The sequence below is a fragment of the Sarcophilus harrisii genome, chromosome 2, assembly GCF_902635505.1.
Source record: "Sarcophilus harrisii chromosome 2, mSarHar1.11, whole genome shotgun sequence".
Lineage (NCBI taxonomy): Eukaryota > Metazoa > Chordata > Mammalia > Dasyuromorphia > Dasyuridae > Sarcophilus > Sarcophilus harrisii.
The window spans coordinates 413,014,828-413,028,773 of NC_045427.1; the positions used below are offsets into that span (position 1 = coordinate 413,014,828).

The following is a 13,946-nucleotide window of genomic DNA, read 5'->3' on the forward strand; positions in this document are numbered from 1 at the left end:
AAGTAGATGAATTTTGTCTTCTGTATTTCTGGAACAACCAAGATCCCTAGTGAAAATCTGTTCTGGTCAATGTGTGTGGCAGGGAGGCAAATTGGTGAGGATGGCAAGAAGGAATCAAGAGCTGTTTCCAGTTGCTCAGGGAACACAAATGAGAACCAGCCTAAGGTTAGTCTGGCTAGACTTATTTTGAGGACATGACTACACAGTATCCTTCTCTTAAAGTGGGTGAGCTCTAACAGGCATTGAACTGTTCCTTCCAGTGCCCAACAGCACTGGGTTCTAACTCTATCACAAAACAAACAAAAAACAAACCAAACCCTTTAAACTTCCCTACAAAGCTATTGTGAGGATCAAATGAAGCAGTGAATAGGAGGAGAAAGTTTTTAAACAAGACAGTGTTCTGTACAGGCAATAGATTGTTATTAGTCATATCAGATTCTGTCATGATAAGTCAGTTGCTCAGCTGGGCTACTAAATAATGGAGAGGTAGAAAGATTATATATACTTCAACTCTCCTGTAACCAGAAAGGTTTAACAAGATTTAAATTTGGAAGAGATTTCAAAGAGTCTACTTTCAGATGAGAATGGGGATAATAATGACCATAATAATAGTAATAATTCATAAGATTTACAAAATGCTTTAAGGTTTGCAAAGAACTTTATATTTTTATCTCTTTTCTACTTAATCTGCCCAACAACCCTGAAGGTAAGATCTATTATTATTCCCATTTTGCAGAAAAGAAAACTGAGTATGGCAGCAATTAAAAGACTTGCTCAGGCTCCAAAGTTATTAAATGTCTGAAATGGGATTTGAACTCTGGTCTTTCTATCTCCAAATCCATAAAATCTCTAAATCAAATCATTTTATAAAATCATGTCCATATCTCTAATCTACCATGTCACCTATGCAAGGAGGAACCCAGGATGGGGAAGTGATCAGTAATTAAGTATCAAAACAGGATACAAAAGTTGATACTTTGACTCCTATATTGCTTCCACTAAATCATCCCTACTGTGTAAAATAGAGGTGAGTACTAAAATTGGAGTCAATCTGAGGATATTAGAGTCCCCTGGATACATACCATTATAGATTTTGCCTTGAATTAGACTTTACCCAGTTCATTTCCTCTATAGATGACAGACAGAAGTAAAATATTTGTCCCAGCTCATAGAGCTAGTAAGTAGGAGTGGAATTCTGTCTTATCACCTATGCCAGGTACTAGGCGGGCTGTACCCATTCACATGGATTCTGACAGTGGTTGGGGAACCAGGGATACCTCTAGGTCCCCATCATTTGGCATTACCTAAATGTGCTTACCTTTAATTTCTTCTCTGCCCGGGCTGCCTGTTTACAGATAGGGTGCCATACCTCAGAACCTAGCAATCCAGGAGAACAACACACATTTAGAGATGTCCAAATTCATTTTTATTCTATGCTCTCCATCCCAATTAATTCATCACTGATTCACTCATTCATTTATTCATTCAACAAACTGATTCAACTCATGCAATCTGAGGCTGTAAGAATAGAAGCCTAGTTTCCAATGTGAAAGTGGAGGGTGGTGATAGTTCTGTTGTCCTCTGTCCTGATGAGACCACAATTGGACTGTTGTGAGCAATTCTGAGTGCCCAAACAGAAGAAATACATCAAAGAAGCAGAACTTGTTCAAAGGAAAGTGACCAGTATGATATCATACCAAGGTTGACTAACAGAAATGGGGATGTTTAGTTTCAAAATTAGACTACTGGAAGAATGGGATCACTGTCTGTGAAAGATTTTGAAAGATTGTCATCTGCAAGAGGGATCAGGCTTATTTTGTTTGACACTATAAGGCAGTGTCTATGTGAGGGATGCTACTAGGAGTGGAAGCCCATCATAAGGAAATTTTTGCCCATTCCAAGGAAACATTTTCCAATCAGGACTGACTCAAGTTCAATAAGATTTTTCCAGGGTAGGACTCTATGCTTTTTATAATTCCCGTTCAGATTTTTATTATGAAATTAAATGTCAGTTGGGAGGGACATTAGAACATAGAATATTAAAGTCAGAACATAGAATGTTAAAGTCAGAAGGCCTTTTAGTATATAGAATGTCAGTACTGGAAGAAAGCTTAGAACAAAACTACAGAGTGTCTGTCATAGGCTAGAAGAGATCTTCAAACATATAGTATTGGAATATAGAAAATGCTTTGAAAGCTAGAAAAGACCTTTGAACATAAAAACATTGAATTTCAGAGCTTAAAGGTATCTGAGAGTTCAATTTCAGACTTGCATTTGTCTGCTTGAGCGATTTTTTAAACATCTGTGTGGTATCCTTGAAAGAGCTCCAATCTGGGTATCAATACATCTCAATATTAAATTCCCAATATATCAGTAAACTTCTATATGCCCTTAGGTAAATTACTTCCTCTTTCTAAACCTCAGTTTCCTTATCTGTAAAATGAAGAGTTTGGGCTCTATGGTCCCATTTCTATGGCTCCATTCTTCTAAGAGCAGGGACTTCTTGAACAATGCTTTATTTTCCTTGTCTATAAATGGTGGAAATGAATACCGATGACCTCTTAGGGAGGTCATATGGATAACAAGGAGGAAAAAAATAAAAAGGAACTTTGGTTACACTCAGAAATAAAACACAAGGACCCCGCCTGTCTCTTCTTTTTCTGGCTTCTTCCCCATTCTGGAGGCATAACAAAGTAGGGACTGTTCCAGCCTGGCTCTTAAAGAGCTTGCCTCCTTCCTGGCCCTTTTATGGTAGATTCTGGGACTGGGAGTGTTATGGGTGATGAGGAAGGTCAGTATCCATTATTTAGGTACAGCTGGCATATGGAAAATACCCTGGAGTCTTCTGGACTTAGAATCAGACTTGGATTTTCAGAGGATTGTACAGATGATACAATGTTAGGGCTGAAAGAGACCTTATTTAATGGTCCAAAGGAAAGGCTCAAACTAGTCAAGCTGCATGTTCCAAAATGGCCTCTATTGACACTCCCCTTTCTGAATAATGGCTCTTCCAAAGTCATTTGCAAAAGATAGAGGTCTACCTTGGGAGGCAAGATGAGAGAATGACTACTTCACAATCTAATTTTCTTTCCATGTGCCCAGAGCTTATCTACTGGTCATCTAAGTAATAATGTTAAGAAAAACTGTGATTTCCATACTTGTAAACAGATAAAGGAGTAGCACTGGGGTATAGCAATTAGATATCCAGCCTCTGAATCAATAATACCTGGGTTTGAACCTTGTCTCTAACATACTGGCTTTGTGTCCTTGGGCAAATTATTGAACCCCTCAATGTCCTAGGAAACATTATAAAACTGAGTAGATGTCATTTACATTAATAGCAAAGATTTCTTTGCAGATGTTCCCTATGTCAAAGAAACCATAGGTCTGATATTTCCCTCTTCCCCTGAAAATAAAAAATCATATAAAGCAGGAATTTTTAATTTTTTGGCCTCATTGGAAATCTAAGGGAGCCTATAGTCCTTTTCTTGGAATCATATTTTTATTTTTATTTTTTATTATAGCTTTTTATTTACAAGTTATACACATGGGTACTTTTACAGCATTGACAATTGCCAAACCTTTTGTTCCAGTTTTCCCCCTCTTTCCTCCACCTCCTCCCCCAGATGGCAGGTTGACCAATACATGTTAAATATGTTAAAGCATAAATTAAATACAAAACAAGTATACATGTCCAAACAGTTATTTTGCTGTACCAAAAGAATCGGACTCTGAAATAGTATACAATTAGCCTGTGAAGGAAATCAAAAATGCAGGCGGACAAAAATATAGGGATTGGGAATTCTATGTAATGGTTCTTGGAATCATATTTTTAAATCTATAAAAATGAAACTATAGCTAATTCATATTTATATTTAACTCTTTGAGGTTTGCTTTTTATATATATTATCTCATTGGTTCCTCACAACAACTCTGCAAAGTAGGGACTATTACTATTCTCCCCCCCCACCTTTTTTTTTTTTTTTTTTTCTTTTTGCTGAGGCAATTGGGGTTAAGTGATTTGCCCAGGGTCACACAGCTAGGATGTGTTAAGTATCTGAGAATTGAACTCAGGTTATCCTGACTTCAGGGTTGGTGCTCTATCCACTGTTCCACCTAGCTACATCTATTATCCCCTTTTATAGATGAGAAAACTGAGGCCAAAATATGTTAAGTAATTTGCCCCCAGTCACACTAAGTACCATACTATTTGAGATAGAATTTGAATTCAGATCTTTCTGACTGTAACACCAATACTCTACCATGCTACTTACATAGGATTACCAAGAAAACCAATTATATATATATGTATATATATATATACATATATATATACATATATATATATATACAGAGAGAGAGTGAGAGAGATACTTTATCAAAATATATATTTTTTTAAAGTTCATGGATCCCAGGTTATATACTCTTGATAGATAGAAATAAAGCTTTCATTTGTGAGCTGAGTGGAAAGTAACATGAAGTAGAAAGAATCTTGGATTAGGAGTCAGAAAATTTCTACATCCCGAACATACCCCAAACATATTGGCTGTGGGACCCTGGACAAGTCACTTCATCTCCAGAGGACTCAGTTTATTCAATTGCAAAGTGATGTGCTAAATGAATGTCTTGGAAGAGTGAATAGATGATTGGATTTGGATTTAAGAAGGCCTGGATTAAAATTTTGTTTTAGACACTCACTAGCTATGTTTCCCTTGTCAAATAGTTTCTTTGAGATCTAATTTCCACATCTACAAAATGCATATCATAAATCCCAGGGTTATTATGAAAATCCAAGGAGATAATGTAATTAAAAGTACTTTGCAAACCTTCAGTGTAAATTATTTTAATTATCATTATGAGGTTCTCTATGGTGCCTTCCAACTTCATAGTCTATGGTTCAATAACTTCTACTTCCAGATTACCTACTATACTTATCAATCAATATATTCCTCTAATTATATCTGTGGTCATTAGCTGTATATACAGTTGGATACTAAATAACATTATATATGCTGTTAAATGCCATATTTTAAACACAACAACAAAAATAAAATTGAGTGCATAAAGTTAGGAAAGACCTCAGAGATCATTTAGTATCTAAAACTTCTTTTTCCCGATAAAAAACCAAATGCCCAGAGAAGCTAAGCAATTTTTCATAGGTGCCATTGTGAGTTATTGGCAGAACTGGGGCTCAAGCCTTGTCTCCTTGGTTCTGCCCATTCATTCCCATTGCCTTGGATGGAATGATTTTCTTTCTACTGTTGGGAGTTGCTGTGTGGGCCTCGGTACACTGGCAGTGAGAGGTGCCAATGACAGTCACGTGTACTGCTGCTGGCAAGGGCAACCCTCCCTGCCACCCACACAGCCCCCAGACTTGGCATGGCACTGACAGATAGCCAAGCAAACACAGCCCCCATGCTTTGGGAGTCACTCTACTTCCCCTAAGGCAGAGAGAGCCTGGGACAGATGAACTCTCTATGTGTGGGAGAGGGATAGAACCCTGTAATTATAGCCCCTCTCCCAGAAGCCAGAATGGTTGGGCTTATTAGGTGACAAACCCTTCGTAAATGCAGGGAAGAAAATGCCTCCCACCCCCAAAGCTGTCTCTGGGTTAGGTTTGACATTGGATTCTTATACCCTATTATAAAGCCAACTAGCTATATTGCATAGTTTAACTCTTTCAGCATCTGTCTCCATTAGGAGTCACATTACACTATATTTCTTTGGCATCTAGGACTCAGAAAGTAATAGGATGGGTAAGACCATGAAAGCCTGGGATCTACAATCAAACTCTAGGGTCACGTCAAAGCTAGGTGCTAGAATATCACAAAAAAGTCAGTTGGAGGGACAGGGATGAGAGGAAGTGAACCAAAGAGAAATTTGACCCTAAGCCTTAAAATTTTGGGCAAAGGACAGGAGTTAACCCTGAGTATGGTGATTACATTATAGGCTTTAGAACTGAAAGAGATCTTTTGAATTATCTAATCTAATGTCCCAATTTTCTGGATGGGGAAACTGAGGTTCAGAATGGGAGACACTTGTCCAAAGTCATGCATGTAATATATAATAGAGCTGAGCTACAAATCTAAGATCTTTGATTCTTCCACCCCCAATCTGGTGCTTTTTTTCATTATAAATAATATACTGACTCTGAGGCCTGGTACATTTAAAAGCTTGTTGGAAAAAGCAAATAAATCAAGCTAGAGTGACCTTAATTGGATCTCTGTGCTAGACTGACTGACTTTCCCTTGTGTCTTGAATTTTCCCAGGTTTCTCCCACAAATAATAATAGCTAACATTTAGATTGCCTTTTTGGGTTTGCAAAGCATTTAATTATCTCATTTCATCCTTCCAATAATCCTGTGAAGTAGGGGCTAATATTCCCATTTTACAAATGAGGAAATGTATCTATCGTGGCCTTCCCAGATCACATGGCTAAGAAGAATGGCTGAGACAGGTTTCAAACTTAGGTCTTCTTGAGTCCAACCAAGTCCAGCACTCTATTCCTAACCACTGTACGACCTAAATTTCTAAATGATTTGGTTTCATCCCTCGTAGCACCTTTGTACCAACTTTCTTATTCCCAATCATCTAGACTGACCTCCATGGTAGAGTGAGCCTGGAACTCCAGTAACCTTCCAAGTTCAGACATTTATGTGATAGGTCATGAAGTTCAAAGTCAAGGGTCAAGGGAAAAACAGGATGTTAGTATATTCAGAAGACATGAAAGTTAAATGTAAATGTAAGAAGGCATCACTTTGTCAGTTGCTGCCAATGGTTCCAGCATGGGCATCCATCTCTCCTGCTTGTAGAGACCTTGTAAAAGCAGGAAAAGCCTAGACCTTTGGGCTGGTATGATTAAAATGGTCCTTTATTGGCAGAATTGAGTATTTTGATGGAAGGTAGAATAAGAGAACTAGGTAAGACCTCCTTGTGACAGCGCAGCATTCCTTTGGGGTTCTAGGTCCCCCGTGGCTTTTATCAGATGCTTGATGTTACCCTCCGCTCAATAAATCTGGGAAAGTCTTGTATATTGAGTTGTTCTGACAAGTGCGTGAAGGCCCTAGATTTGTTGTATATACAATGACTTGATGATGAGGATGACTCTTTGACCCAAGATCAATATCACCTGTTTCTTCGAAATAATATTCTCTTGTCAGAGAGGATAGGGTATTGGCTTTATACTCTGGAAGGCCATAGTTCAAATCACATCTTAGTATAGTAAATGATTTCTCTCAGACTTGAGTTCTATGGGAATAATAATACCCCACACAACTTGTTATTTTGAGGATCAAATGAGGTTATATATCATCTCATCTCATTTCATCTCATCTAGCTGCTCTAACCAGATACACACACATACATACATATGACTTTACAAATTTTAAAACATAATATGAATGTGAGTTATTATTATTCTGACACAAGTCAGAAGTCTCAGGAATCCAGAAATTAGCAGTTGAGTAATCTTGACATAAGATAGGAACAACTCAGAACAAGGTAGACCAGCCCTCATCATCATCAGATTTATTTTTCCCATAGGTCACAGCATTCCTAGGTGAGGGGGGGGGGGAAAGAGGGGAGGAAGGGTGGAAAAGGGAGTGAGGGAGTGGATGGAAACAGATATTTACTCTTGAAAACATTTTTTTCTTTAATACCTGGAATTGTTCCCAGTTGTCCCTATACCATTACACAATCAGGAAGAACTTTCCCTGCAAATGTGGTGATGGGAGGTTGTGGGGAGGTGGGACTCACACAGAGATCAAGGGAAATATTATAAAGACTTCATGGTCTAATAGCCTGATGAAATGGAAAAAAACATTGCCTTTGGAGGTGGGAGAACCAGAGTCCCACCTGACTACCTCCAAAGTCTACCCCCAGTCTTTATGATCATCAGAAAGAAACACTGGGCAAGTCACTCTTCCCCATCCCCTTGGGTCATCTCTAAAATGAGGAGTTTGGACTTGATGATTTTTAAGGCCCTTCCCAAAATGAATATTACAGAATTTTATTAATGATAGTGAAATTATTATTAAACTACGAAAATACTAGTCATAGAATCTTGCAGCTGGGAGGGACCTTACTAGAAGTTATTCAGTGAAGAAGAATCTGTATAGAAAAGAAGATTGGATATCATGTCACTTATTAGTTGAGAGAACTGGAATAATTAAGCAGCTTGCCCCCTCAATCAACCTTTTTAAAATCCCTTTCTATCTATTAGTTCTTTCTATACTAACTTCAAACATACCCAAGTCTTTCAGGTGACTTGAAAACTTTCACTAATCTCTACCATTCTCTTAAACTATAATCTGTATCACTCCTTTTCTTAAGGAAACTCCTAAAACAAGCTGCTTATATTCACAAATTCCTCTTCCAAACTTAGCTTTCAACTAAAACTTCTCTCTCAAGTTACCAATAGTTTCTTAATTTCTGAATCTGATTTTTTTTTCCCCCCAAGCCTCATCCTTCTTGATATCTCTGCTGCTTTGGGCTCTGTTGCCTGCCTTATCCTCTTGGATACCTTCTTTCTGAATTTTCATGAGACTATTTTCTCGACCTCATCAGCTTTTATGGAGATGATGTATCTTTCCAGTATCAGTATCTCTCTTGAGTTTCAGTCCCACATCACCAATTATTTATTAGACCTTTCAAACTGGATGTCCCAGAGGTATCTCAAACTCAACATATCCAAAACTTAACTTAATACCTATCCCTCTCAATCCACTTCTCTTAAAAAACTTTTCTGTTTCTATCAAAGATATCATCATCCTTCCAGTTTTCCAGATTCTTAACCTTGGAGTTATCCTTGATTTCTTTTCTCCCTCCCCCTACATATTTAATCAGTTGCTAAATGTTGTTTCTAAAATATATCTATCTCTCCTGCAATCTCTTCCCTTTGCTTACAGATCTACTATCTTAATTTATGTTTTATCACCTTTTGACTACATTTTTGCAACAGCTTCCTATTGATCTCTTTCCCTTACGTCTCTCCTCATTCTAATTTTCTTTAAGTATAGATTTGGCTATGTCACTTCTTTATTCAATAAACTCTTGTTGTTGTCCAGTTATTTCAGTCATGGCCCATTTGAGGTTTTCTTTGCAAACATACTAAAGTGATTTGCCATTTCCTTCTCCAGCTAATTTTACAGATGAGGAAATTGAGACAGATTAAGTGACTAGCCCAAGGTCACACAGCTCCTAAGCATTTGAGGCTGAATTTGAATTCACAAGATGAGTACCTATTTTCAAGTAGAGACTGAAAGAATACTTGTTAAGCTTGCTGTTGAAGGGTGGTCTAGAGCATTAGTGTTATTGGTACTTCTAAATCTAGAGACTTACAAAACCACAAATTAACATTATCTAAGTTTTGTTGTATTTTCATTTTGTTAAATATTTCTAAATTACAGTTTTATCTGTTTGGATTGCAGTAGGGAGTGTTCTGGGTTTTTGGTCTATATGACCTTAGAAATCCCTTCTGAGGCTGAGAGGCTCTGATTCTTAAATTATTCAGTCTTATTTCTTATGTAGTATAGTCTAAAAAAGTGTCTGTTGGGGGCAGCTAGTGAATAGTGAATAGAACAGTGAATAGAACACCATTCCTGGAGGAACTGAGTTCAAATCCAGCTTCAGATACTTACTAGCTGTATGACCCTAGACAAGTCACTTTACCCTGATTGCCTCAAAAAAAAAATGAAAAAGAAAAAAAATTGAGGATATAGGAAATGATTTGCTGTCAGCATTGGAACTTGAATCAGAATTAAAGCGCAAAAATAGGTCTTACAATCTATCCAATTAAATCCCTTCATTTTATAGAGACCTCTGTAGCGAGTGGTGTGCTAGTAAATATTTAACAACCGGCTCCCCAGAAAAAAAAAAACACTCACAAAAAGCTTTTAAATTTCACACTGAAAATTTAATAATTAGCTCCATCCACCTGGTTTGAGCTAGCACACTACTGCCTCTTAGTCTCTGTCTTTATTAGAAAGATTTGTCCAATATAATGTGGTAAGGCCTCAAACAATTCCAGTGATTGGAAGTCTCTAATCATTAAAATTCTTATGTTGATTCTCAATCTATCTGTCACAGAATGATGTAATGTCAGAGTTTGAACAAATCTCGACGGTTGGTTATTTCGATCCACCCCTAAACAGGAGGAGACTCCTATGACCCAAGTGACAAAGTGCTCATCCAGCCTTTCTCTGGATGCCTTCTCCTAAGGTAGACCATCCTACTTCAGGATAGCTTCATTGTTAAAAGACAGATAATGGGGTATAGTGGAGAGCTGGCTGGCCTTGGCATCAGGAAGAGCTAAAGGTACATCTTGCCTCTGACCTATACCATGTAACTCTGGGTGCTTGAGACAACTCTCTAAGGCTTCAAATAAGAGAAAGCCGCCACTATGTATTGGTAGCTCTAGACCAGGAATTCTTCACACATATGTAATCACAGGCTGGATTCCTTATTCCATTACCCTCTTCCACCTCCTCCCTAACTCCCACATACACATAAACAGATGTTATGGAATTTTTTCTTCTATTAAGTTAAATTTACCTCTGTAGGATTTGCTCATTGCTTCTAGTTCTGTCTTTTAGGGCTAGATGGAAAAAAATCTAATCCATCATTAGTGTCACAGCCCTTCAAATATCTGGAGAAAGCTCTCATTGCCCAGATCAAAAAGTATGAATGAAGGGCCTACTGAGCACTAAGCACTGAGATAAAGAGATAACAAACACTCCCTACTCTTAAGTAGTTTACATTCTCTTAGGGTTGAAATGTGGACACCAGCAAGTATAGTGATAGAGAAAAGGACTGGACCTAGGATTTTTCCGTGGTATAAGAAATTCCAAGATAAAGAAACTCTACCACCATATATCTACTATAGACTATATATCTATATGCTATTCTCCTTCCCACCTCCATTTTATCTATAATCTTTGTTTTTAGTTAGGTGCACCTTTCCATCCAGTTCACAGTCATGGGTCTTATCTCACTAAGATTCAGTTAGCCCTTTGAGGTCCAATTTGCTCTTGTATTAACATACAGAACCTAACAGCTCTTATCATCCACTTGCTTGTTAACTTCAGCAGAAAGAAGTCTAATTGTTATTTTTCCATGATGGTCTTTCAGACATTTGAAGACACAGATTATGATCCTCCTCAAACAAGTACTAGGCACTAGATGAAATACAAAAAGAAGTAAAAACTAGTCTGTGCCCTCAGAAATCTCACAGAATAGTGGGAAGGACATGAGCATGAATAACTCATGCAAGGCAGAATGTGCTGGGAAATAAGAGAGATTTGTCCCAAGTCCACAAGAGATTATGGTGGCCATCACAACAGCTAGCTGGGAAATGACTGCATTTTGGAGACAAAGGCAAGGACAGTGACAATATAAGGAATCTGGGAGATAGACTCAGCCTATCAGCTAGTCATTCCTCTCACTGCTACTGGCTACTGTTCTATTCTCCAAATTGGACTTCTAGACACTGGGAGGAGCCAACTTACTTGGCATTACCTTAGATCATGCAGCTTCATTTCCTCCAGAGCATTTTCTGCTCATTTGCTCTGCAAGAGGCTCATCCTTCCTTAGATTTCATGGTTTGATAATTTTATTAAATCAACACTGACATTATCTTTGGAGGTTGGGGGTGTGTGTATGTGAGGGTGAGGAATGTATCAATGGACTATTATATTCTTCTACTCATCTTCCTGACTTCTCTGACTATGATTGCCTTCCCTTACCATAAGTCCAGGTATCTGTATATCAATCCAAGTCCAGCTATATATCAATCTATCTATCTTTCTACAGAATGTAGTTTTGTTGAAAATTGACTATAGTTGGTTTCCCATTTCCAGAGTTCCTTAGTAAAGACACTGTATAAAATACCATGATACATTAACTGTTTGAATTCAGTTCTTTGTATCTCTCTCTCTCTCTCTCTCTCTCTCTCTCTCTCTCTCTTTCTCTCTCTCTCTCTCTCATTTTCCTCATTAGAATATAAGTTCCCTGAAGGCAAGAATTTTCTCACTATTGTATATGTATCCTCAGAGCTTGGTATAGGTATTGGCACATGTAAGGATTTAATAAATGCTAGAGATAGATAGATAGAAAGATGAATGAAAAGGAACTTAGTGCTCATCTAGCCCAAGCCCTTCATTATACAGATGAGGAAACTTCAGATTATAGAAGCTAACTAACTTGTCCAGATCAAATAGGAAGTAAGTAGCAGAGGACAATTAGACTTCAAGGATTCAGAATTTCCATGATACAGGTACTTCTTTCATTGATACAAATCACATAAAAATCATTTAAGTCTCGGGTTCTTAACCCAGAAATTGACAATGAAGCAATCAGATAGATATTAGGGAAGGGCTTTTAATAAATGCTTTTCATTCATTCATCCAGACACACACACACACAAACACACACACACACACTGTGTGTCCCCTTCCTTCCTCTGCCTCCCAGATGTACATACCTGTAAGGTACATCTCCTCTCCTTCTGTGAACATCTGCTGGCAGCGGACACATCTGGCACAGGCTGGGTGGTAATGTTTTCCTCCTGCCTATGGATACAGGAAGATAAAAGTAGGCTTCAAAATGGTGCAGAGTATCTAGTGGAGATGGCAGCTGGGACCCCTTGTTTGACCTTCATAATAAGCTGCTAAATATCTCAGACTTCTTAAGCCTGTCCAGGAGCTGTCCAGGATGACCTCACAACAAACTCAAGAGTTGTTCTGCACAGTAGGCTTCTGGAAGAAGAGTAGTCTGATCTTTCTCATATTAGAGTATTAGAGCTCAAGTCAGAGAACAGTGGTTATAGCAAACTTTTAAGTTGGATTAGACCTTCAATCATTAGGCTAACCACTCATTATACAAAGGAAGGAACTAAAATACATTTAAAATACATGTATTTTTTCTAAAATACATTTAAAGGAAGTGATTTGTCAAAGGCCACAAAACTAGTATACTATGGAACTGGGACTTAGAACCCTGGTATACAAACACCTAATTCAGTACTCTTTGCCACTGTTTTGTGAATCCATTAGGGTTTTCTAGGCAAAGATACTGAAGTGCCATTTCCTTCCTCAGTTCATTTTACAAATGAGGAAACTAAGGCAAATAGTATTAAATCATCTGCCTAGGCTCACACAGTTAGTAAGTGTCTGGGGCCAAATTTGAACTCAGGAAGATGAGCCTTTTTTGCTTCAGGTCTGGCACTCACACCACTGCCCCACCTAGCTGCCCTAGGACATCTGGTATATTGTTGTCAAATTCCATGTCAAAATCAATAGTTTCAAAACTAAAATCACTTTTTAAAAGAATATTTTATGGCAATATCATAAAAGCCCACCAGAGGGAGATATTACTCTGAAGGCTCTTTTCACTGTGGATGAACAATGAAGCAATAATGAACAATACTGATGGCTCAGCCAGATGGAGAATATGGATGATGCTTTTCTAATGAAAATCACAAAACTTAATAAGAAACTTAAAACCTGAAATTCCAACTACATATCAGACATTAAAGCCTTCATCTCATGCTTCAGTTGTGATGTAAATGTGAAGTTTGGTTCTAAGAGGCTATGCTAATGAAGTATTGTTTCCAAGAGGGTTACCCAACTGAAAAGGTTTGGCATATAGGTGTAGTGCTGACTGTAGCCATTCATGGAGCAGACAACAAATGCAGAAAGGTTTTTAAGTAGATAATTGTGATTAGGTGAGTTATTAAAAAAACTTAGCCTCTGTTTTTAAGGAACTCATTAAATCAGAAGTTTTTAAGTTTTTGGTTTTTTATCATGTACTCATGTCAGTCTGGTGAAACTATGGAATTCTGAGAACAAAATTTTTAAATGATGGAAGAAAATACTATATTTCAATTAGAAGTTAGTAGAAGGGGAAAGATGTAATTTTTTTTTTCCCATTCAACTTCACAGCCCTTCCCT

At 37.7% G+C, this 13,946-nt stretch overlaps 1 protein-coding gene across 9 annotated transcripts in view; it reads right to left on the minus strand.

Annotated features, from left to right (window-relative positions):
* The window catches only part of ABLIM3 (actin binding LIM protein family member 3), a 163,193-nt gene that overhangs the window by 38,041 nt on the left and 111,206 nt on the right, over positions 1 to 13,946 (minus strand). For all 9 annotated transcript variants that reach the window (XM_031953687.1, XM_023506410.2, XM_031953690.1 and 6 more), the window contains exons 7-8: positions 12,479 to 12,566; positions 1,319 to 1,377 (exon numbers count right to left, since the gene is read on the minus strand). In XM_031953687.1, the coding sequence (XP_031809547.1) occupies positions 1,319 to 1,377; positions 12,479 to 12,566 (147 nt within the window). The remainder of the gene's footprint in view (positions 1 to 1,318; positions 1,378 to 12,478; positions 12,567 to 13,946) is intronic.